We start from the raw sequence: 24,120 nt of genomic DNA, 5'->3' as shown, positions 1-24,120 counted from the left end.
ATAATAGAATTGTATTTGGTGTCTCTTTTTTACAGTATGTAATGTCTATTTAACCAGGAAAATTAAGTGTAACAGGGATATATATTTAATATTGATCCTCCTCATTTTAAAACACTACCGCATATGTATACTGTATATACCCAGATATATATACTCAGAGGGTCCCTTTGCATCCGTTTCATGGTCAATGCTTTGTTTGATAAACAGAAGGAGGTTGCCAATAAAAATGACACTCCACATTTCCACATGGATCACCGACTTCCCCAACACTGACCATGAATAATGAAACAGCACGAGACTGCTGGAAACGCGTCGAGGCTCGCGTGCCGCAGGTGTCTGCATCCCTGTCATGACATTTTGCTTAAAATAGGATGTTGCGCGTCCTCGCATTGCATCGCCCCACCGTGCGCGCGCCTCGGGGGGATGCTTGTCCGCGTCTTTACGGAGGAATGACAGAAAATCAACAATGAACCGGTGCAGGGATCAGCTCGCAGCTCCTAAACCCCGATTTATGGGTGTGGAGGCTGTCATGCACGAGCCGGGCTGAACCTACAGGCATGCACACAGTATCATATAGACACACACAGCGTATTTAAGTGATGCCGCCGATGGGTGAGCATCGTTAGACACGCAGTCTCGCGCCCGGCACCTGCATCGCGATCAGTAAATCACCAAATTTCAGTGCGCTCGCGAAACTGTGACTGTGAGCGCGCGTCGTGTTTACCTCTCAGCCATGGTGCCTCTTGTTCCCGCTTTAACACGCAGTGAAAGTAATCCACAGGACGCCAGTCATGGTGAGAGCGGCTCCGCCGCCGCCGCAGTGTGTGTGTGTATGTGTGTGCCTGTGTGTGTGTGTGTGTGTGTGAACGCGAATGGACGAGTATCTGGAGCACGCGCTGTCCGCCCGCGTCTCCGTCACCACCGACAACCTGACGTCATTTTGCGCTTTTCGCCCAGGCGAGCGCGCGGGGAGGCTGGAGAGAGCGGGTTACCATGGCAACTCGAGCACGCCGGTGCGCATCTCGAACTGTGTGGAATCATGCAAAATAGAAAGAAAACAATAGGCTAAGTTTTGTTTATCTGTCCGTCCGTCCATCCATCTCTATCTATCTATCTATCTATCTGTCTTTCTGTCTGTCTATCGATCTGTCTGTCTGTATATCTGTCTATCTATCTGTTTTTCTGTCTGTCTATTAATCTATCTGTCTGCCTGTATATCTGTCTGTCTGTCTATCTATCTATCTATCTATCTATCTATCTATCTATCTATCTATCTATCTATCTATCTATCTATCTATCTATCTATCTATCTATCTATCTATCTATCACAAAAATCTGTCTGTCCATTACAAAAAGTGTATTTGTTTATAATGTGTATTTGTGTATACGTTTATTTAAAGAATGATAGTAATATATATATATATACATATATATATTACTATCATATATACATGTACACACTGTATATATATATATATATATATATATATATATATATATATAATTAAAATTTGATATTTATAATAACGTTTAATTAATTAACGTCTTCCTCTTTTTGCTTAGTGTGCCAATGTAAATCCATTGTGCATATATAATTAAACTGGTCTTAACTAATTAAAAACAATACAGCGCCATCTAGTGTTTACCTGAAATACATTTAGTATGCTTTTTTATTATAATAACGTGACTTCTCATATAGCAAAATCGTATGATGTTTAGAAGAGCTCGCAAATCCAAACACTTTACGCGTTTAAACAAGAACAACGGCGTTTTCAATCTCAGAAAGGCGGAACTGACGTGCGTGGCGTTTGTTTCCGCCGGAACCAGAAACAGCTGGAACTCTTCAAAATATAAACAATGCAGGGGTTTTACTTACTGTAAATGAAGCAGATATGAGGTTTGTCAACAGGGTGTTTAGCAGTAAATGGAGGAGGTTGTCCTCATACACACAAGGACAGAGTCCAGAAGCAAGAATCAGAGAGTATTTCTACTATATCGATCATCAAGGACAGGTATAATTAGATTATTATTACAGGCTTTTATAACTGCTGACATTGATGTCAGTTCCATAATCATGATTTATTTTCTCTCTTGTCAAGCTCTTTCTGGATGACACCAAGGTGAAGAACTTTGTCACCTGTTTCAAAGGTATTTCTATTTGTGTATCAACATTAAAGCCTATATAAATATATTTGAACCCTTAATGGAGGTTACTTTTAATATAAACTTAAATGTTCTTATGGGATATGCATATGTCTTGTGTATTACATTAATATAAACCTCTTACATGGTGACTGACTTACAGTACAATACAGTTAATCCTCTTTTACTTTTATGTAGCCTACTTAAAATGGCTCTTATTGTGGTGTAACGTGGTACATTGATATGATAATACCAGTACTGTACGGATACCATATTCAATATTTTACCCAAATAAAACTGAAAACATAATAATTGGAGAACAGTAAACATTCGAATGTGTCATAAAATGATTGCGTTGCTAGCATGATTTATCATGTTATTAATATGTTTATTGGCATGTCCTAACAGGATTTAACGTTTTAACACATTGTTAGCATGAATTAACGTTGCTAACATGATTTAGCTTGTTGCTGATTAACATTTTGCAAATATGATTTTACACGTTGCTAACATTTTGTTAGCATGATTAGCATGTTGCTAGCATGTTTTAACTTGTTGCTAACATTTTTAACATTTCGTTAACCTTTTGCTAACATTAATTAACAGGTTTAGCATGTTGTTAACATGATTAAATCATGTTAGTAACACACTAAGTATGTTAGTGTGTTACTAACATGATTTATTTTCATGTTGGTAACATGCTAGCATGATTAACATTTTGCAAATATGATTTAACACGTTGCTAATATATTTTAGGATGTCGCTAGACTTTTGCTAGCATGAATGAACACATTCCTAGTATGTTTTAACATGTTGCTAGCATGATTAGCATGTGCTTAACATGATTAACATGTTTTAACACATTGTTAACATACTTAGTGTGTTACTAACATCATTTATTTTCATGTTAGTAACATGCTAGCATGATTAACATTTTGCAGATATGATTTAACACGTTGCTAACATATTTTAACATGTTATTAGGATGTCGCTAGTCTGTTGCTAGCATGAATGAACACATTCCTAGTATGTTCTAACATGTTGCTAGCATGATTAGCATGTGGTTAACATATTTTGCCAAATTGCTAGCATGAATTAGCATTTTTTTAACATGTTTTTAGCAGAACAGTCTACGGGGAAGAAAATTAACTCTTTCTCTCTACTCTGTTTCTATTAGACCAGCGCTTTTTAGTTTTCTTCTTCAATCGTCTGAAATTGAACGAGACTGGCCGTTATCAACATGACTTCCCCTTCCTCTCGCTCTGCGGACGCGAGCGCAACTTCGTGCGCTGCGACGATCGGCCCATCGTTTTCACGCACCTGTTATCGGAGGCGGGGCTTGAGGACCATCTGTCATACTGTGGAGGAGGAGCTAAACTGACCGTTCCGTTCCAACCGGAGCGTCTTTTCATGCAACCGCTGAGCGGCAGACTGTACCATCCCGGACCGGAGCGGGGGGGAGGGGTGGGGTTGGTACGCTCCGCGTTGGCCATTGATCTGAGTGCACACTTCGAGTTCGCCACGGGTCAGGACAGTTCAGGGCAACCCACTCATTTCATGTGGGCGGGGCGGCGACACACACTAACGAAAGACTTGGCGACACATTTTCATGCTCAAAAAGATTCAACATGATTCGTTCTATCTAGCATTGTGACCATTAAAATCCAGTTGTACGTTCTGAACACACTGCTGAAATAAATGTATATATTGTGTCTAATGGCTGGTCTGATTTCTTAATGTTTGTTTGTTACATTTGATCTCAAACTCACAGTGTTAGGGAAAGTTACTTTTAAAAGTAAGGCATTATTACGTTACGTTAATATTGCGTTACTTTTTATGAAAAGTAATGCGTTAAGTTACTTTTGGGTTACTTTTTCACACCATGCTTGTTTTTTTGTTTTGTTTTTTTAAAGTAAAGTCTTTCACACCAAAAGTGAAGTGAATAATCCTCAGGCTGTCGGAAATGCATGTTTACTCCTGTACAGTAGAGGGCGCCGCTCAAACAAAACTCTTATTTCTAAATCTAATCTAAAGTCATTTTTGCTTATTAGATATTGAAGGTTGGCAACAAAGACATTGTTTAACAAAGTGAGATTAAATACATAAAGTATGTTTGTAATTTAATATAATTATAAAAGTTTTGCTTAAAATTATGAGATTGCATTTTACTGTTTTTATTCATTTTGAGGAATACTGAATGTTTTTGTGCAAGAGATGAGCAAATGCATGTTCACATTTAGTCTAAAAATAAAATAAATCATGTTTACACACACACACCTCACTTTATTTCTCTCAATATGGGGACAGGAGAGCTGTCAGTCAATAAATGTGAAAAAGTTACTCAGGTATTTTGCTGTACATTGAAAAAGTAATGCATTACTTTACTAGTTACTTGAAAAAGTAATCTGATTACGTAACTCCCCCAACACTGCAAACTCATGACTTTCTTTTTTCCGTACAGCACAAACAGAATGAACTGGATGCTACTGATCGACTATAACAATAATAATATATAATAATATAATAATAATAAGTAATAAAACACCAAGACAAACCATGTGTAAATTCATAAAACAACATCACTGCTGAGTATATATTGGCAACGTCTTCCTAGCATCAAATAAACCTTCGTACTTCGTAACAATCTGATTGAGCTGTTAGTTAGTGTGTTGATATGATCTGCAGGGTCATGCAGTGTGTTGGTCCCTGTCCCAAATGGCACACTTCAAATGGTCTTGCGCGTGTCCATGAGACCGGAGAGTGTCCCATTTGTCAATTTAGGTTTCCGAAGGTCGATGTTTTTTGTTTTTTTTAAAGGAAGTAACTCATTTTATTGAACAAAGAAGGAAACACGAAACAGTCACGCGCCCTCGATGTCCACAGACTTCAGTCAAAGCGACGTTACGTCACAAAAGTGCGGACTCGAAGGAAGAGTGTTTAGTTTGACATTTGGGACAGAGCCAAAGTGTTGAAACGTCTCAAACCAGTTTACAAACACAGATTGGTGAACACATGAGAGTAGTTGGGCGGAGACTGTATACTAGCAGAAATCAAGTAACCGTGTAAAGGGTCACCCGGTCACACGTGAGCATACGGTGGGAGACGGGAGACTTTTGCCTACTAAGGCAAAGACGGGAAACACTAATACTGCATGTCCCACAACAACAAAAACAACAACCAGATACACTAAACTGAATCATGGCCACACGGGAGGGAAATGAGCACCCCGTGCTTCACCGGGTTCCTCCGTTACTCACGGATCTGTACCAGTTCACCATGGCGTACGCGTACTGGCGCGCGCGCAGACACAACGAGCCGGCCGTGTTCGAACTGTTTTTCCGGGATAACCCGTTCGGCGGAGGGTTTTCACTCTTTGCGGGTCTGAGCGACTGTTTGCTGTTCCTACAAAACTTCAGGTTCTCAGATGACGGTGAGTACTGCATACACACTTACTTCTGTCTTTGACTTTCAGAATGCGTCTCAAAACCTAGTACACATTTTTGAGTATGTGTCTGATGTGCTCCCTAATTCACAGCATGTGATTCAAAACCTAGTATGCTGAATGTGTCGTAAAACCTAGTGCACCGAGTATATAATGCATCTTAAAACCTAGTATGCAGCCTAACTAAACAGCATGTCAGAAATCCAGTGAGTTCCCTAGTTGTCTGAAAACTCCCGAGTGTCTTAAAACGTAGTGCGCTGTCTGCATAATGCATCTTAAAACCTAGTATGCAGCCTAACTAAACAGCGTGTTATAAATTCAGTGAGTTCCCTAGTTGTCTTAAAACTCCTGAGTGTCTTAAAACCTAGTGTGCTGTCTGCACAATGCATCTTAAAACCTAGTATGCAGCCTAACTAAACAGCATGTTATAAGACCATTGAGCACCCTACCCAAAACTAATTTTTGGTCATGCATATCAAATCTTAGTATGCTACATAACTTTTTGCATGCCATAAAACCTAGTTAACTGACTACCTAAACAGATTTTTTTTTTGTCATCCATCTTAACCTCACTAACCTAGTATACTGCATAACTTGACAGCATTGCTTGTGTCTTAACCTAGTGCACTGAGTATATAATGCATCTTAAAACCTAGTATGCTGCCTAACTAAACAGCATGTCATAAATCCAGTCAGTTCCCTAGTTGTCTTAAAACTCCTGAGTGTCTTAAAACCTAGTGCGCTGTCTGCATAATGCATCTTAAAACCTAGTATGCAGCCTAACTAAACAGCATGTTATAAAACCATTGAGCACCCTACCCAAAACTAATTTTTGGTCATGCATATCAAATCTTAGTATGCTAGATAACTTTTTGCATGCCATAAAACCTAGTTAACTGACTACCTAAACAGATTTTTTTTTTGTCATCCATCTTAACCTCACTAACCTAGTATACTGCATAACTTGACAGCATTGCATGTGTCGTAAAACCTAGTGCACGGAGAATATAATGCATCTTAAAACCTAGTATGCAGCCTAACTAAACAGCATGTTATAAAACCATTGAGCACCCTACCCAAAACTAATTTTTGGTCTTGCATATCAAATCTTAGTATGCTACATAACTTTTTGAATGCCTTAAAACCTAGTTAACTGACTACCTAAACAGATTTTTTTGGTCATCCATCTTAACCTCACTAACCTAGTATGCTGCATAACTTGACAGCATTGCATGTGTCGTAAAACCTAGTGCACTGAGTATATAATGCATCTTAAAACCTAGTATGCTGCCTAACTAAACAGCATGTCATAAATCCAGTGAGTTCCCTAGTTGTCTTAAAACTCCTGAGTGTCTTAAAACCTAGTGCGCTGTCTGCATAATGCATCTTAAAACCTAGTATGCAGCCTAACTAAACAGCATGTTATAAAACCATTGAGCACCCTACCCAAAACTAATTTTTGGTCATGCATATCAAATCTTAGTATGCTAGATAACTTTTTGCATGCCATAAAACCTAGTTAACTGACTACCTAAACAGATTTTTTTTTGTCATCCATCTTAACCTCACTAACCTAGTATACTGCATAACTTGACAGCATTGCATGTGTCGTAAAACCTAGTGCACGGAGAATATAATGCATCTTAAAACCTAGTATGCAGCCTAACTAAACAGCATGTTATAAAACCATTGAGCACCCTACCCAAAACTAATTTTTGGTCTTGCATATCAAATCTTAGTATGCTACATAACTTTTTGAATGCCTTAAAACCTAGTTAACTGACTACCTAAACAGATTTTTTTTGGTCAGCCATCTTAACCTCACTAACCTAGTATGCTGCATAACTTGACAGCATTGCATGTGTCGTAAAACCTAGTGCACGGAGAATATAATGCATCTTAAAACCTAGTATGCAGCCTAACTAAACAGCATGTCATAAATTCAGTGAGTTCCCTAGTTGTCTTAAAACTCCCGAGTGTCTTAAAACCTAGTGTGCTGTCTGCATAATGCATCTTAAAACCTAGTATGCAGCCTAACTAAACAGCATGTTATAAAACCATTGAGCACCCTACCCAAAACTAATTTTTGGTCATGCATATCAAATCTTAGTATGCTACATAACTTTTTGCATGCCATAAAACCTAGTTAACTGACTACCTAAACAGATTTTTTTTTTGTCATCCATCTTAACCTCACTAACCTAGTATACTGCATAACTTGACAGCATTGCATGTGTCGTAAAACCTAGTGCACTGAGTATATAATGCATCTTAAAATCTAGTATGCAGCCTAACTAAACAGCGTGTTATAAGACCATTGAGCACCCTACCCAAAACTAATTTTTGGTCATGCATATCAAATCTTAGTATGCTATGCTAAGAAATTTTCAATTTTGAGGTGAACTAATCTTTTAAATGCAAATATAAACGGACATTGAATAAAATGACTTTGAAACCGGAAAAAAATAAATTGCAGACGAAATTTTTGAGTGTGGTTTAATACACTGCATGTTTTGCTAAGTTTTTTTTTCTGGTTTCAAAGGTATTTGATTCATTATTTCCATTAGTTTCTTGAAAAGTGACGAATATTAAAGGCACAGAAATAACCCCGCTTAAGCTCAGCTTGATGTGTGTGTCCCAGATGTGGAGTATTTGCGCTCCGTTCTCCCGGCGGACACAGACGCCGCTTTCTTCACGTATCTGAAGGAGCTGGACTGCTCGTCGGTGTGTGTGTCGGCAGTGCCCGAGGGATCCGTGGTCTTCGCCCGAGTACGTGAGCGGTTCGGAGGTGATGTGGTGTTGTGCTGTGGGACGCTGAGCTCATGTTGAGGTGTGTGTTATTGGTGTGTTTAGGTTCCTCTGCTGGAAGTGTCTGGGCCGCTGGCTGTGGTTCAGTTGCTGGAGACAAGCCTGCTCTGCCTGGTCAACTACGCCAGGTAAACACAACAGCATACTTAAAACATTCTGTTAAATGACATTATTTTCTTGAATGCAATGGTGCTTTAAAAATATATATATTTAGTTTTTTCAGTGAAGTGAAAGGAGTTGCTTTCTGTTTTCTGGTGCTGTTTTTTTTTTTTTTTACCGAAACATTTTACTTTTTTGTTTTTGTTTTTAACTTCATCGGGATGGTATGAAACTTGGTATAGTAAAGGTTTTGGCACTTGCTATGTGAACACATGATTCGAACAGGTTAAAGGAGTAGTTCACTTTAAAAAAAAAAAAAAACAACTTTTGCTGATAATTTACTCACCCCCATGTCATCCAAGATGTGCACGTCTTTCTTTCTTCAGTCCAAAAGAAATTAAGGTTTTTGATGAAAACATTCCAGCATTTTCTCCATATAACGGACTTCAATGGGGTCCAAACGGTTCAAGGTCCAAATGAGAGTTTTAGTGCAAACTGCAAACTGTTCAAAGGGCTTTAAACGACACCAGACGATGAATAAGGGTCTTATCAAGCGAAACGATCGCTCATTTAATAAATAAATCACAAAGTTTAAGTTTTATAAGCACAAATGCTCTGTTCTGTGCCCGTTTGGACCCCATTGAAGTCCATTATATGGAGAAAAATCCTGGAATGTTTTCATCAAAAACCTTAATTTCTTTTCGACTGAAGAAAGAAAGACATGGACATCTTGGTAAATTATCAGTGAACTACTCCTTTAATGGTCCTGGTCCTCGCGGTCAGCAGTTTCCTCTAGTGGAAGCTTTCGGTACTGCAACCAAACACACTCTTACTGAGAGATCATTTTTTGAGATATTAACCTTAAATTTGTATAGTACTTGTTTAGATTTATGACTTTGATTTTCTTGCTGTTTTAGAGTAAAACGTTTTGTTTTTTTTCCTAATCTATATTTTATATAAAAATTTAAAATAGTATGTTGTCCATTTTTCATAACATCAATCTTTTTATCTCTATCTATCTATCATCTGAATTATTGAGCTTGACGACAGCATCATTATCTCACAATTTGTGTAGAATGAGATTATTTACCTTTGATAATAACTGAAACTGTTTTACAACAATTATTTTTTTTAAGAGTTCTCAAAAATGTGATTTGTACATAAAAAAAATCTCTATGAGTGTAAAGTGTAATAACCTGTGTGGCGATTTTCCTGTGTGTGCACTCTCTCTCTCTCTCTCAGTCTGGTGTGTAGCAACGCTGCCCGTTTCCGTGTGGCTGCGGGTCCCAGACGGAGACTGATGGAGATGGGCCTCAGACGAGCTCAGGGGCCCGACGGGGGCCTCACCGCATCCCGGTACTCGTACATCGGCGGTAAGAGCTGCAAAAACACCAACACTTTACAGTAAGGTTCAGTAGTTAATGTATTTATTAACAAACACATGTGTTATAGTATTTATGAATCATTATGAATCACAGTTCATTGTTTGTTCATGTTAGTTCACAGTAGAGCCTGACCGATAGGCCGATACCGATACAAATATTTTTGGGTTTTAAAATCCGATATATCGGCCGATATTTTTTTTAATTAAATAATGTTGGATTTCACACACGTGTAAAAGAAAAGCTAACTTTTCTGCACAAGATACATTTGATACTTTTTCTCCATGTCTAAATATTCACTCCTCGCAAGTATAACTTCAGACTGTAACTAGAGATATGCTAGTTATAAATACAGTAATCATTACTTTATTCAGGCAGAAAAAGTTTCCAAGCTCATTAATGTTAACGTTAGCGGTCTTCCACTGATGATAGTGGCATTAGCTAGCTTTGTGGTTAGCTAGTCTATGATGATAGCAATAGATAACGTCATACTGCAAATTGTAAAACATACATTTTTAATATAACAGGCCAAGGAGAGATGATTGAAGCGTGTTTCGTCCATTTTTATTTTATTTTTTAAATATTAATTTATCGGCCATTATAACTGCCGATACCGATAGTTTGGAAAATGCCTAATATCGGCCGATAATATCGGTCTGGCTCTAATTGTTTGATACAATATTATTTTATTTTATATTATGTAAATGTGAATTTGAATTTTATATTGGTTTATAATAATATCGGCCGATATATCGGTCTGGCTCTAGATCACAGAGCATTAACTAATGCTAACAAAATACAACCTTTGATTTAAATAATGTATTAGTAAATGTTAATGTTAATAAATGCTGAAGTATTGTTCAATCTAAGTTCATGTTAACTAATGTGAACCTCATCATAAAACATGTTTCTGCAAAGAACCAACATCTATAAATTACAGGAACGTGTGTGTGTGTGTTACTCACATATCTCTCGAAGCGTTGGTCCGATGGATTTCAAACTTGGCAGATGTCTTGCTACGGGCGCGAGTAAGTGCAGTGCTTGGATTAGAAACACAAAAGATATCGTTAAATATATCGGTGAAATAAGCACACACTGAAGATGTTCAGATGGTCGTGGTTTAAAAATAAACATTCGGACATTAACACTACGTCAGCTAAACATTAACATAAAAATGTCACTGAACTTTTGCTGTGTAATTGTAACAATGAGCACTCAAAACACACCAAACCAACAATTACTAAAAAACATTATAAACTGTTATGCATCCATGGTCAATTTTCCATATTTATTGTACGTCATTATGTCAGTATCAGTATTTGTTTTCTACCATGCACAAATAAAAATGCTAATGCCTGTAACAAACAGTCAAACACACCAAACCAACAATTACTAAAAATAAAAAGAGATTTTGCAGGGGAACTTTACAGTGATATCCAGAGGTGAATCAGTCCTCGAGGACGATCTGTACGATAACTTCAACATCATCTGAACGGCCACGGCTGTCTCTGTTTGATCCTCCAGGTTTTGATCTGACCAGTAATGCTCTCGCCGGGCGGCTGTTTGGCATTCCTGTGGCGGGAACAATGGCACACTCTTATGTCACTTCCTTTTCCTCCCTGGAGGAGGTGTGGCCACAGGTGGGGAACACACTTCAATGTTTCTCATTAATATGCAGTTACTTCATATTTCTTAACCCTCAAATCTGATAACACTTTGTAATTTAAACCTCCACAATATGTGTATTTTTTTTTACAAAGGTTTGTCTCAGTTAATTTATGTCTTTGTTGACTACTTAAGTAACGTTTTAAGTCCCACCCCACCTAACCCCTTACACATCCAGAATACCCATTGCACGACTATGGACAAATTTACAAATCAACATAAAATCTTACTGATTTGACCTAAAATTGGAAAAGTATAAATACATCTGGTGTTTTATAATATTTCTAAGTATATATTTTTGTAATCTATAACATTTGGAAAGAAAAACTATTTATTTTATCAAGGATAGTAAAATGAGTTATGCTTGGCGTCAATCTCACAAAAATGATGTTTTCCCCTCCAAATTCAAATTATAACATGTTATAATGACCTCAATATAACAACCAAAACAAATGTGTGTGAAATTTTAATATTTTAATATTTCTTCTGTTTTATTGTACAACTAAAAGAGCCTGGGGTCAAATTGACCCCAATAAACACCGATGCTACAAAATTTGTACAGGACTTTGAATAAAAATATTAGCAGGTTAATTTTATGTTTATAGAGTTGTCCCCATTAAATTTGAAAATTCATTAAATTTGAAGAAAAATAAATAAATTAAATTATGCTTTTACAGACGTTAAACATTGAATGGGGTCAAATTGACCCCAAGGATAATAGGAGGGTTAATACACACACACTCTTTTTTGTGTGTGACGGTTTTCTCTTCTGCTCAAAAAGGCTGCATTTATTTGATCAAAAAACAGAAAAATTTTAAAATGTAAATTTTTTTTTTACTTGAATATGTTAAACTCTAATTTATTCAGGATTCTCTGATTCTCCAAAGTTCAAAAGAACGGCTTTTATTTTTAATTATGCTGCATCACTGACTTTAATACACATTTTGATCGATTTAATGCATCCTTGCTGAATAAGTATTGATGCTTTTAAAAAAGAAAGCTTATATATATATTTATCTGCATGTGTGGCGTCAGACTCTGGTTCCCTGTGGTGGCGACGGCCCGATTGACTTCATCTGTCTGGTGAAGGGCTGGCTGGGTCGCGTCTGCCAGCTTTTGGGCTCAAAGCCGAACCTCATTCGAGAGGGCGAACTCGCGGCCTTCCTTTCTTACGCCATCGCTTATCCTCAAAACTTCCTCCCTGTGATCGACAGCTACAGTGTCAGCTGGTGAGACATTCCCTGAGGCACGTGATGCTGGTGTATGTTGATGTTTTATCTGTGTGTAGATGACTGTGTGTGTGTGTGTGTGTGTGTGTAGCAGTGGTCTGCTGTGTTTCTGTGCTGTGGCGTTGGGTCTGGATGAGCTGCAGTATCGGCCGCTGGGCGTCAGGCTGGACAGTGGCGACCTCTGCAGGCAGTCGCTGGAAGTGCGCCGAGTCTTCAAAGAATGCAGCAAACAGTTAGACATTTATTTATTTTACAATATTTCTGCGTCTCAATTCGACTACTTTTACTACTCTTTCAGTGAAGAACAAGTGCTAACTTTTGAGTGTGTAGCAGGAGACTACACAAGCTTTGGGAGTCGGGACGCACAATCACGTCATACAATTGCGTCTTTAGTGGTTGATCTCTGACTGGTGTAATCCACCAGCCGGAAGTTAGCAGTTAGTTTTAGTTAGTTAGTTAGTATTAGAAGTTAGTTAAGTTCTCCCGCTGTTAACACTCCAGTGACGCCCATTCATTTTGGCGTCACTTTGACGGCGAATAACTTATTTTAGTATTATTTACACACTATTATATTTTCAGTTTTTGTCATGTTTATGTGCTTTTTTGTATATTTCTATTTAGATTGAGTTAAATTGAGTAATTTTAGTACTTCAACTTAAATGTATTTCAGTTCGTTTCTAAGGCAACGTTTAATATACGGTTTTTAAAGGAACACTCCGACTTTTTGGGACTTTAGCCTATTCACCTTACCCCCCAGAGTTAGATAAGTCCATACATACCTTTTTCATCTCCGTGCGTGCTATAAGTCTGTTTGACGCACCCACCGCTAGCCTAGCTTAGCACAAAGACTCGATGTGACTGGTTGCAGCTTTCATACTGATCCAAATGAGTGGCAAAATAACGCAAACGTTTTCCTATTTACATGTTGTGATTTGTATAGTCACATAATGTACAAATAACAAAGTCAAATGAGACACAGACATCTTTTAACCGTATAAAACCTGGGAACTATTCTCTGAAGGCGAAGCACTGCTACTTTGACGGCGTAATAACCGCATCACCGGAGACACGCCGTGGTGAGGAGCGAAGAGTTCGCTCGGTGTTTGGGTAATAGAGTCAGCAATTTATAAATAGTAAAAGCCTAGTTTAGAGTCATGGGTTTTCGCTCTATTGTAAATAGCTGCGACTGTAAACAGGGGAGGTAACCATGTTTCACAGAATTCCAACTAAAAACGCTGACTGGATAAGAAATGGCTATAACTTACTCTGGATATTTATCCAAACACACCTAAGATTATCAAGGGACATTATGTTTGCTCGGTACATTTCAATGAGGACGACTATTTTGAAAAAATGGAATTTGCCACACGGACCATAATGTGCTGAAGGATACGGCCATCCCATCGATAGCACAGACAGGACAGTGGATCACTTGCGGCTGAGGTAAGTGTTCCGTTATGTTTTTAGATGACCTACTGTAACAGTGCCTTTAGCCAGATCTAATGTAACGTTAGTGACACTATTATATGATTAGGGTATGAATATGTTTTTATCTTGATGCGGTGCGGACGCGCTTGGGAAAAAAAACGAGCGCTTTCACCGCGTTGAACTTGCACCCTGCGCGCTGCGCGCCTAGTAGCCTAAATTTGAAATAACCATGGAAATAACGAACTTGAGCGTGCAAAAGGGTACGATAGGCTGTGAGTTCATTGTGCAAAAACAATTTGTGCTATTACTTTCCCCTTATTCTATCCTATAGTAATGCAATTTACTGTTGAATACATTTGGTTCAGCTAATAAATTGCATTTAAAATATATTGATTCCTGTAATAATAATAATTATTTATTCATGTGATATTTATAAATCTGGGTGCGTTTTTGGTTGGAAATCAATGAAACATGGTACTGTATTACCTGGTCTCCCCTAGCTGTTTATTGTCACAGCTCATACAATAAAGCAAACACCCATGATAAACTATGCTTTTCTATCTAACGTTAGTAATTGCTGACTCTTTATTCCAACGCTGAGCGAAGCGAACTCTCTGCTCCTCGTCACGGTGCGTCTCAGGTGATGGTTATCACTCTGCCCAAGTAGCAGTGATCCCCTTCAGAAAATATAGTATTTATACGGTCAAAAGATGTCTGTGTCTCATATGGCCTTGATATTTGCACACTCTGTGACTATACAAACCACAACATGTAAATAGGAAAACGTTTGCGTTATTTTGTCACTCATTTGGATCAGTATGAAAGCTGCAACCATTCACATCCAGTCTTTGTGCTAAGCTAGGCTAGCGGTGGGTGCGTCAAACAGACTTATAGCACGCACGGAGATGAAAAAGGTATGTATGGACTTATCTAACTCTGGGGGGTAAGGTGAATAGGCTAAAGTCCCAAAAAGTCGGAGTGTTCCTTTAAGTTTAATATTTAAAATTTTTATATTTTGTGATTTTATTTCAGCTTCATTTCAATTTCCGAATTTAACCAGGGATAATATCGTTAACAAAACATATTGATATTAATTGAAATAAAATCTAATATAAAAAGAAACTTATTTTATTTCAGCTAGTTGCGAGACATTTAGTTTACATTTTAAGTTTAAGTTCAATAAAGTAAAAAAAAGTTAAATACAATAAAAATACAATAAAATATTCATGTTATTGTATTTCAGTTTAATTTTAAATGACAAAAAATATTTTAAATATCTTTATTTTTAACCGAGTTTAACTAAAATTGTAAAAAATAAATAAATAAATAAACAACTTAAATATTATAAAATAAAAACAAATTATTTTAGCTAGTTCTCAAGCTCTTTTTCGTTTAGTTTATGTCTGACATTAACAAATTACATTTAAACGATTTTTCTTTAAAAAAACGTTCCTTAAAATATCTTGACTATAACTCAACACCCTTGCCTCATTAAGTACACATGGTTCTATGAATATGCAAATGAGCCCCGCCTCCACTCACTCAGCGATCCACTGGTTGACGATCACACGTTGATCTGATTGGTTAAAAGATTGTTTGTGACGTCAGAAACACCAGCGATTCACTGTAACTCAGCAATGCTGTCAACTTATGAACTTACACATGGTTTGTGTTAACCCTTGTGCTGCATTAGATTTTTAACACCGTTGAGTGCATTAAGGACCAAAAATGGCCACATATTAAACATTGCCTAAAATATTATATATTATTATTATTTTCCACTTTTACCAAGTTAAATCTTTTAACCAGCATCAGTCCTCATCATAACTACCAAAAATGTATTCAATTTCAGGATTTTAACCCTTTAATTACCAGTTTTGTTTGCGAAACCATCGATTTGTATAAGAGGGAAAAAACACAAAAATTCAATTATTTTCAATAAACTAAATGCAAAGAGAAAACTTTAGATTTGGATTATCACAGTCCCACTTTGCAAAAAATCCCACTTAGCGCGTTAGAGACCAAAAATGGCCTATTGCCTAAAACAGCCTTTCTCAAAGTGGGTGCCGCGGCACACTGGTGTGCCCCCTAGCTGTGTCAGGGGTGCCGCCAAAAAATTATGTAGGCTAAAAAAAATGTGAAAAAAAAAAAAAACAGAAAAAAAAACAGCTGACATTTCATATATAAATATATTTGAATTTACATATTTATATTCTTCTTTTTAAACATATGAACATATTAATAAAATTGTAAATTAATTTTAGATAAATATATAAAATTAATCATAAAAAAAATCCGTCTCACAAGACCGAAGCAAGACGCACACAACTTGACGCAAGTGACGCAATCCATAGCAACGCGTTATAGCAACACCTCAGACTGACAGAAACGTAAAAATAAACGTGAATTTAGGCCACTTTAGTTACAGCATTATGGATCGTTTTTTGAAAAGAAAATCCCCATAAGAGCCGGGGATTTTTATTTTATTTTATCTGCATCCTGCACTTCATTTGAGTTCTCCTGGTCTGGATTTGTTATTGGGTTCTTGTATTGGGCGGTCCACCTCTTACGGTTTTATGGCATTTGTGTCTCTGATTAATTATTTTGTGAATTACTTTGCAAACCTGTGTTTTTTAAGGTGCTATAAAGTTTTTATTATTGTTGTTATTTACAGTTCATATTATGCTCTGTTCATTACTGTTCTGTCTAACTAAACAAGACATTTGCATTTAAATTTGGGTTATGCAGTGTTTTTAAATTATATTTTACACTGGGGTGCCTTGAGATTTTATGCACTTTTGAAAGGTGCCCTGACTGAAAAAAGTTTGAGAAAGGCTGGCCTAAAATAAGGTGCATTTCCACCCATAGGGAATAAATATGTAGTGACGTCATCTGGTGGAATACACTATATAATGCAAATATAATGCTTTTGCTTCAAAATGAAAGGATGTTTGTGCAAAAATCATGTTTCATGTATTACTGACAGCCTCAGATTTAAACAACGTTTTAATGGGTTTCAATGGGCCATTTTTGGTCTTTATGGTGCTGAGTGTTACTATTTGATCTACACAGTGTGTGTTATACATATTTTGCAAAATGGGATCACATTTTTTACATGTATCCAAAAAGCCACAATTTTGCCAAATTTCATACCATTTGCATTAAAACAGCCAAAATGGTCAAAGAAATTAAACTGCAAAAGACCAAAAATGTCCCTAATGCAGCATAAGGGTTAAAGCACATTAAAAACATCACAGACATATAAAAAACATTAAAAGCTGGATTTTCAGCACAGGGGGGCTTTACAGACACTAAATTTCAATAACGATCTGTGTTTGTGTGTGTAGTTTCTCAGTTTCTCAGTTCGAGTCTCTCCTCATCGTGGGCACAAACAGTGTTTCTGAACAGAGTCTCTCTGAACTCAACAAGAAGGTAAGCGCTTTTCACACTGACAGCAACGTTCATGTGCAGTGAGACGTGTACATTACCTGTCTGTCCGTGTGCGTGTCAGGATAATGAGATCGATGTGGTCGGTGTCGGGACTCATCTGGTCACATGCACACGTCAGCCGTCTCTCGGGTGTGTTTATAAGGTACCGAAATCTGTTGCAAAACACACACAAGTTTTAGATTTTTCTCAATTCTGTCTCCCGCTTGAGTTTAGTTTGTTGCCACTGTCGTCTTTGGCTTTTGGCTTGTCTAGTTGGGGATATAAAATTTAACATTCAACCGTATTATAGACACCTTATACACGACAATGTATAAACGGCTCCATTAGCTTACCCCGTAGAAACAGTTTTTGTGAAAATAGGCTAATTATTGCGTCATAACACAATAACGTAACGTAAGATACAAGCTAATGGAGCCATTTATACATAGTCGTGTTTCTTGTCTTTAAACGCCTCAGATGTAAAATTATTCGCAGTCAAAGTGACCCCAAAATGAATGGGAGTCAATGGAGTGCTAACACAAAGTGATTTAATAACACATGTTCATGGCTTTATTACTCACCCTGAGGTTCCCTCTCTCTTCAGCTGATAGAGGTCAGAGGTCGTCCCAGAATGAAGTTCAGTGAAGATCGAGAGAAAAGCACATTGCCTGGGAGAAAGTCTGTCTATAGGCTTCTGGACACAGACAGTCAGAGTTTATCTGTTGTGCTTTATATATATATATAGAGAGAGAGAGTTAATATATATATATATATGAAGAGCTCGGATACAAAAGCCCATAAGTGCCATTTAGGTTCAGTAATTTCACCTAAATGACAATTAACAGGTAATTTTCATTGTCATTTAATTGAAATTACTGAACTTAAATATACAAGCTTGGTAAAAATGATCATTCTAGAAGAAAATGTCAGATGGCACTTATGGGCTTTTGCATCTGAACTCTTCATATACACACTGCCGTTCAAAAGTTTTTAGTTGGGATTTTAATGATTTTAAAAGTCATAAAATGTTATATTTTAAATATGTGAAATATTATTCTACTGTAAATCAGCTGTTTTCTATGTGAATATATTGTAAAGTGTAATTTATTCCTGTGATCAAAGCTGAATTTATCATCATTACTCCAGTCTACAGTGTCACATGATCCTTCAGAAATCACTCTAATATGATGATCTGATGATCAAGAGACATTTAGTATTATTATCAGTGTTTAAAATAGTTTTTGATAAATAAAAAGCTCAAAATAACATTTATTTTAAATATATTTTATCTATTTGTAAAATTATACACTACCACATTATTTTCATCAAAGACGCACTAGATTGATCAAAAGTTACAGTGAAGACATTTATAACTTACAAAAGATTCTATTTCAAATAAATTAAATATAACTTTCTATTCTACTTTCAAGACTGGAGTAATGATGCTGAAAATTCAGCTTAAATTGCAGAAATAAATTACATTTGAACATATATCCACATAGAAAACACATTTTAAATTGTCATAATATTTCACAATATTACAGATTTTTGTTTTGTATTTTTAATCTAATCTTTAATCTAATTTAATTAAATTTTTGTATTGTTTGTATTTTTAATCGAATAAATGCAGCCTTGGTGAGCAGAAAAACAAAGACATTAAAACCTTCAACACAGTCTCATGAAGATGCGTATCTATACCACGAGTGTCATTTCTCGTGGCATTTATACGCCAAAAGTGTTTTTTTCGTGTATATGGTACGCACTAAAAAACCCTGGGTTAGGTTTAGGGGGGAGGGGGGTGGGGAGTTCGTGCGTATTATACGCAAAAAAGTGCGTATCATATGTACGCGAAAATCGCGTGCCAAATACACGCAAAAACTGTTTTTGGCGTATAAATGCCACGAGAAATGACATTCGTGCCATAGACACGAACTTTCATGAGATCGGGCTGAAACCTTATCATACCGATCCCAAACTTTTGAACTGCAGTGTATATACATTGTGTGTGTGTGTGTGTGACTGGAGACTTATTCATTTTTAACTGATTTGCCAAATCTATTATTCATTTCATACCGATTTTACATGGAAAAATTAGCTGCGCGTTTAACCAGCTGAATGGAGTTGAACTGAGTGTGTGTTTCGCAGCTCATCCGCTGATGGATCTGGTGTGTCTGTCAGAAGAACCGGCTCCTAAAGCCGGCGTGTCACTGAACTGCTTTCCGCTAGGACTGGACAACACCGCTCAATCCATCACTCCTGCTCATGTAGCCAGTCTACGTTTGGAGGTCTTCTCCCGCGGGCAGGTCAGCGCGTCCGATTTCAGCGCTTCATTCATTACAGGAACACGCCGCCGGTTTTTTAAATAGGGGTTACTCACCCCTACATTTAGCAAACTTATTTTTGTCTCAGCGCTTGCTTTGTTTAGCTTAGCCTAGCATAATGAATGGAATGCTTTGTTGGTGGATAGCATAGCGAGTGAAAGTGATCAAAATGGTGGCGTGCTCCTTTAAAGAAGAACTGTAGAGTTTAGCTTCTGTCTCTATGAAGCCCCTCCTTCTGAAATGCACACTGCGCTCTGATTGGTCGGCTGGAGTAGAGTGTTGTGATTGGTCGAGCGCTTCGAGCGTGTTTAGGAAATGTCCCGCCTCTTACCATAACCACCAGTTTAACCAACCCGATCTCGCGGGAATTCGTACGAATTTTACGAGGTGGCTAATTTGTAACAATTTGTACGACCTCACTCGTACGAATTAGTACGATTTAGCTAATTCGCACATATTTTACGAATTAGCCAATTCGTATGAATTCGTACGAATGACCTACCCCTGACCCCGCCCCTAAACATAACCGTCACGTGGGTTTAGACAAATCGTACAAATTTGTACGAGTGAGGTCGTATGAATTAGTACGAATTAGCCACTTTTGAATCATTCGTGCGAATTGGTCGTGAGATGGGGTAGGTTTAACACACTACTAACCAATTCAACCAGGCTCCGCCCCTTAATTGGGTGAATTAATTATTTAAATGAGGAATATTGTGACGCGTTTGTTACACTAGTGCGATTTAACACTTTATTAGCAAATCTCATGTTGATAAAATATTCCTAGCATGAATTACCAATAAGTTAGCATGTTTTAACATGTTGCTAGCATGATTTGACACGCAGTTAGCATAAATTAGCACATTGCTAGAATGTCTCTAGCCGCAATTAGCACATACCATGTTTTGACATTTTTCTAACATGAATTAACAAATTGTTAGCATTTTTCTTACATGAATTGGCACATTGCACATTTTTGAATGAATTGGCACATTTTTGTATTTTGCTAGCATGATTTAACACGTTGCTAGCATGTTGCTATCACAAACTAACAAATTGTTAGCATTTTTCTTTCATTAATTAGCACAACTCTAACATGATTTAATAAACTGATAGCATGAATTAAGTTTTAACACATGGCTAGCATATTTTAACGTTGTCCTAGGCTAGTTGTTAAGCATCGCTAGTAATAGACGGCTTAAATACTCTATATGTTTTGACCCCCTTAATGAGTTATGTTCATAAATCGCTCTTGGACGTTTAAAGTACGAATTGTTAGTCTCAGAAGTAGTAGTTTAAATAGCAAATGGCTAACATAATGAGCTCAAATCTACAGATGGGAACTCGTAGCATTTTTTGTACAGAAGCTAATTGAAATGTGTTTGTGTGCACAGATCACATTCCCCCTCAACAGCGCGTCAGAGAGTCGTGAGCGCGCACAGATTTCTCTGCAAACGCTGCATCCTCACCACAGGAGACTACAAGAGCCGCACAATTACACAGTGAGTTCAAATGTGGCACGTTAGACATTGCTAACGTGATTTAACACGTTGTTAGCCAATTTTAACATGTTGTTAACGCATTCCTAGCACGAATTAGCAAAATGCTAGCATGATTTAACTCACTGTTAACACCAATTAAAACATTGCTAACATGTTTCTTGCATCAATTTAAGCATTTAAAATTTTAGCGTTTTGCTAACATGTTAGCATTTTAGCATTTTGCTAACATGATTTAGTATTTTGCTAGCATTAACATGTTTAAAACACATGGCTAGTTTGTTTTAGTATGTTTCCTAAGTCCTAGGCTAGCTGTTAAGCTTCGCTTATAGTGATATCCAGCTCAAATACTCAGTAAGAGTTATAAAATGTATAAAAGTTTTGACCTGACTACAAGAGACGCAAACTTACACCGTGAGTTCACTGTAATAAATATAGCATATACCATATTTACAGAATGAAACATTTTCTTAAAGGTGGCTTTATCGGAGCGGCTGCACTCCCTGGTCTCTGACATCACAAAAGGAAACGGTAAAGGCAGCAACTTCCTGCTGTCGAACTGAAGCCGTAACCCGGAGCCCAGACCAAAGTCACAGCCATTAAATCTAAAGGATACGGTGCTTCAGAGGCGAATGATCTAACAATAGATGTAGCAATGGTGCATTTCATGATTAACTAATAAAATATGTGATTAATGAAAATGATTGTTTACAGTTATATGTAATATAATAAAGTTTTATGAATAAAAGTGAACTGACTCATGACTCTCTGTGGTTCGGGTTCCAGAAGTAAAAACTAATTTCCTTGTTAATCGATTGTACTGTATTTGTTCACAACATAGGATTCATGGGATTGTAGTTCTTTCCCTCTCTAAAGACGATACGTTCACAGTCTTGTACGTATTTTGGTCCGATTTTTCTAATGCTTTTTTTGCTTAAAATCAAAATTTGCAATGTTATGATACTCAGCTGGTCGGCTTGGTTCATGGCTTAAGACTTTTTTTTCCTATGGGAGAAATGAATGGGAAAAAATACCAACGCCACTGAAAAAGTATTATTTATTTCACATTTTAAGTATTAAAAAGTATTTAAAAATAGTAAAAATACTGTTTGGAAAATCTAGTTCTAATTGTTTTTAGTATATCAATTAAAGTAACGCTATGTAGCTTTTCATCCTTCATGATATATTTCCAAGACCCATGTGATGGTACATCGACTTACAATAGGTTCAATAACACGTCTGCCATAGCCTGACGGGGTCTGTATCGCTTTTACTGGCACTATGTAACGTAGCACAAAAAGAACTACAAAATTCGACTGCTTTACGTCAAGCGTTAAAATAGTCATTATTTTGTTTTTCTTCGTTTCTGATGTCACAATACATCATACTTTCATGAAATCATGCAATATACTCTACCTTGTCTGTGGACATCGTTCATTACAAAGCCGGTGCTGGATAAACAGCGAGTGTGCATGCGACAGTAGGCCGCGCTAGGCTAAATTATTTACGACAGCGGTAATGAATAATTCTGCTTCCAACCAGCAGGCCGACCGCAGAGGAAAAGTTACAAAGAGTTGCTTTAACACTGTACATGTAATTAATCTAATAGATATATTAGATTAATTAGACCCTTATTCATCGTCTGGAATCGTTTAAAGCCCTTTGAAGCTGCACTGAAACTCTCATTTGGACCTTGAACCGTTTGGTTCCCATTGAAGTCCATTATATGGAGAAAATCCTGGAATGTTTTCATCAAAAACCTTAATTTCTTTTCGACTGAAGAAAGAAAGACGTGGACATCTTGGATGGCATGGGGGTGAGTAAATTATCAACTAAGTTATTTTAAAAATGAACTACTCCTTTAATGTGCACAAATGTAAACGCACTCAGTGTTCTGATTGGCTAATCACCGTGATCGCATGTTAATGTCAAGTACACAGTCTCTTCAAACGAGAGGCTTTAGCGTCAAACATCTTGTTATTTAAAACAGTTAAGTTAAATAACATGTGCAGATCAACGTGCTGCAATGTGTAGGATTTGATCTTTGACAAGATGATTGACAGGTCAGTTTACTGTGATAAGATGCGACAGAGGGGAACCGTTAAATACGCACTTGTATGATGTAATAGTAGGCTACGTCCCAAAGTTTTTCTCTCGTGCTACACACTCAAAAGTATGCATTTGTTTCTTCACAAAAAAAGTACATACTTTTAGGGCGCAGTAAAAGTAGGCGAATTGAGCCACAGCATTTTTGTTCAATAAAAAATACATTTAAATAAATTTAAAAAGGAAGTGTCTCACTGTTTGCTGCATTCTTTGAAGACTCGGTGCACTTCCAGCGACTGCCTGCGGAGGTCGCCACTGTCCAGCCTGACGCCCAGCGGCCGATACTGCAGCTCATCCAGACCCAACGCCACAGCACAGAAACACAGCAGACCACACACACACACACACACACACACACACACACACACACACACACACACACACACACACACACACACACACACACACGTCTGGTCCACTATCTTTGTGGGGACTCTCCATAGGCATAATGATTTTTATACTGTAAAACCTGTATATTCTATCCCCTTTGAAATTCTAAAACGTGAAAAAGTCGTGGCTTATTGTTCTCAAACAGTGATGTTAAAAGACCAAACTCAGTAAACATCATAT

At 37.3% G+C, this 24,120-nt stretch overlaps 3 protein-coding genes and 1 long non-coding RNA gene across 8 annotated transcripts in view; 2 read left to right on the top strand and 2 right to left on the bottom strand.

Moving 5' to 3' along the window:
• The window catches only part of LOC120492132 (rho GTPase-activating protein 39), a 62,816-nt gene extending 52,995 nt beyond the window's left edge, over nucleotides 1–9,821 (bottom strand). Inside the window, exon 1 of one of the 3 annotated variants that reach the window (XM_089118942.1) lies at nucleotides 9,688–9,821. Coding sequence is in view for 2 of the 3 variants with exons in the window: in XM_039690282.2 (XP_039546216.2) it covers nucleotides 725–735 (11 nt within the window). In the remaining variant the exon portion in view is untranslated. Of the gene's footprint in view, nucleotides 1–724; nucleotides 904–9,687 lie in introns of those variants that run through there. The other 2 variants (XM_039690282.2, XM_039690280.2) reach the window with 2 other exon arrangements.
• c13h8orf82 (chromosome 13 C8orf82 homolog) lies at nucleotides 1,625–3,854 on the top strand. The gene is made up of 3 exons (XM_039690020.2): nucleotides 1,625–2,012; nucleotides 2,100–2,148; nucleotides 3,320–3,854. The coding sequence occupies exons 1-3, from the start codon at nucleotides 1,893–1,895 to the stop codon at nucleotides 3,772–3,774; spliced, it is 624 nt and encodes a 207-aa protein (XP_039545954.2). The 5' UTR covers nucleotides 1,625–1,892; the 3' UTR covers nucleotides 3,775–3,854.
• Nucleotides 4,971–22,189, top strand: naprt (nicotinate phosphoribosyltransferase). Of its 3 annotated transcripts, none has more exons than XM_039690289.2 (13): nucleotides 4,975–5,572; nucleotides 8,226–8,353; nucleotides 8,438–8,520; nucleotides 9,734–9,864; nucleotides 11,398–11,513; nucleotides 12,574–12,767; nucleotides 12,862–12,999; nucleotides 17,543–17,627; nucleotides 17,707–17,787; nucleotides 18,229–18,331; nucleotides 19,770–19,927; nucleotides 21,340–21,447; nucleotides 21,921–22,189. In XM_039690289.2, the coding sequence occupies exons 1-13, from the start codon at nucleotides 5,341–5,343 to the stop codon at nucleotides 22,005–22,007; spliced, it is 1,644 nt and encodes a 547-aa protein (XP_039546223.2). In that variant the 5' UTR covers nucleotides 4,975–5,340; the 3' UTR covers nucleotides 22,008–22,189. The 3 variants fall into 3 exon arrangements, with proteins under 3 accessions (XP_039546224.2, XP_039546223.2, XP_039546222.2); XM_039690288.2 differs by having other exon boundaries at nucleotides 4,977–5,572; nucleotides 12,859–12,999; XM_039690290.2 differs by lacking the exons at nucleotides 18,229–18,331; nucleotides 19,770–19,927 and having other exon boundaries at nucleotides 4,971–5,572; nucleotides 12,859–12,999.
• Nucleotides 19,217–19,821, bottom strand: LOC148976889 (uncharacterized). The gene is made up of 2 exons (XR_016146106.1): nucleotides 19,580–19,821; nucleotides 19,217–19,287 (listed from the first exon to the last, which is right to left on the bottom strand). It is a non-coding gene; the product is annotated as an uncharacterized LOC148976889 (long non-coding RNA).
• Nucleotides 22,190–24,120: the final 1,931 nt, after the last annotated feature.

This window comes from Pimephales promelas, chromosome 13 (genome assembly GCF_988280905.1).
Source record: "Pimephales promelas chromosome 13, fPimPro1.hap1.1, whole genome shotgun sequence".
Taxonomy (NCBI): domain Eukaryota; kingdom Metazoa; phylum Chordata; class Actinopteri; order Cypriniformes; family Leuciscidae; genus Pimephales; species Pimephales promelas.
The sequence above is the reverse complement of the archived record's forward strand: the minus strand, read 5'-3'. Positions and strand labels throughout refer to the sequence as shown.

Excerpts from the sequence above, each read along its gene's own strand:
- naprt (XM_039690288.2), top strand. The coding sequence starts at position 5,341 with ATGGCCACACGGGAGGGAAATGAGCACCCCGTGCTTCACCGGGTTCCT. Across the intron at positions 8,354-8,437 it reads GATCCGTGGTCTTCGCCCGA|GTTCCTCTGCTGGAAGTGTC; the intron begins GTACGTGAGCGG and ends TGGTGTGTTTAG. Across the intron at positions 12,768-12,858 it reads GACAGCTACAGTGTCAGCTG|CAGTGGTCTGCTGTGTTTCT; the intron begins GTGAGACATTCC and ends GTGTGTGTGTAG.
- c13h8orf82 (XM_039690020.2), top strand. The coding sequence starts at position 1,893 with ATGAGGTTTGTCAACAGGGTGTTTAGCAGTAAATGGAGGAGGTTGTCC. Across the intron at positions 2,013-2,099 it reads ATATCGATCATCAAGGACAG|CTCTTTCTGGATGACACCAA; the intron begins GTATAATTAGAT and ends TCTCTTGTCAAG. Across the intron at positions 2,149-3,319 it reads CTTTGTCACCTGTTTCAAAG|ACCAGCGCTTTTTAGTTTTC; the intron begins GTATTTCTATTT and ends TGTTTCTATTAG.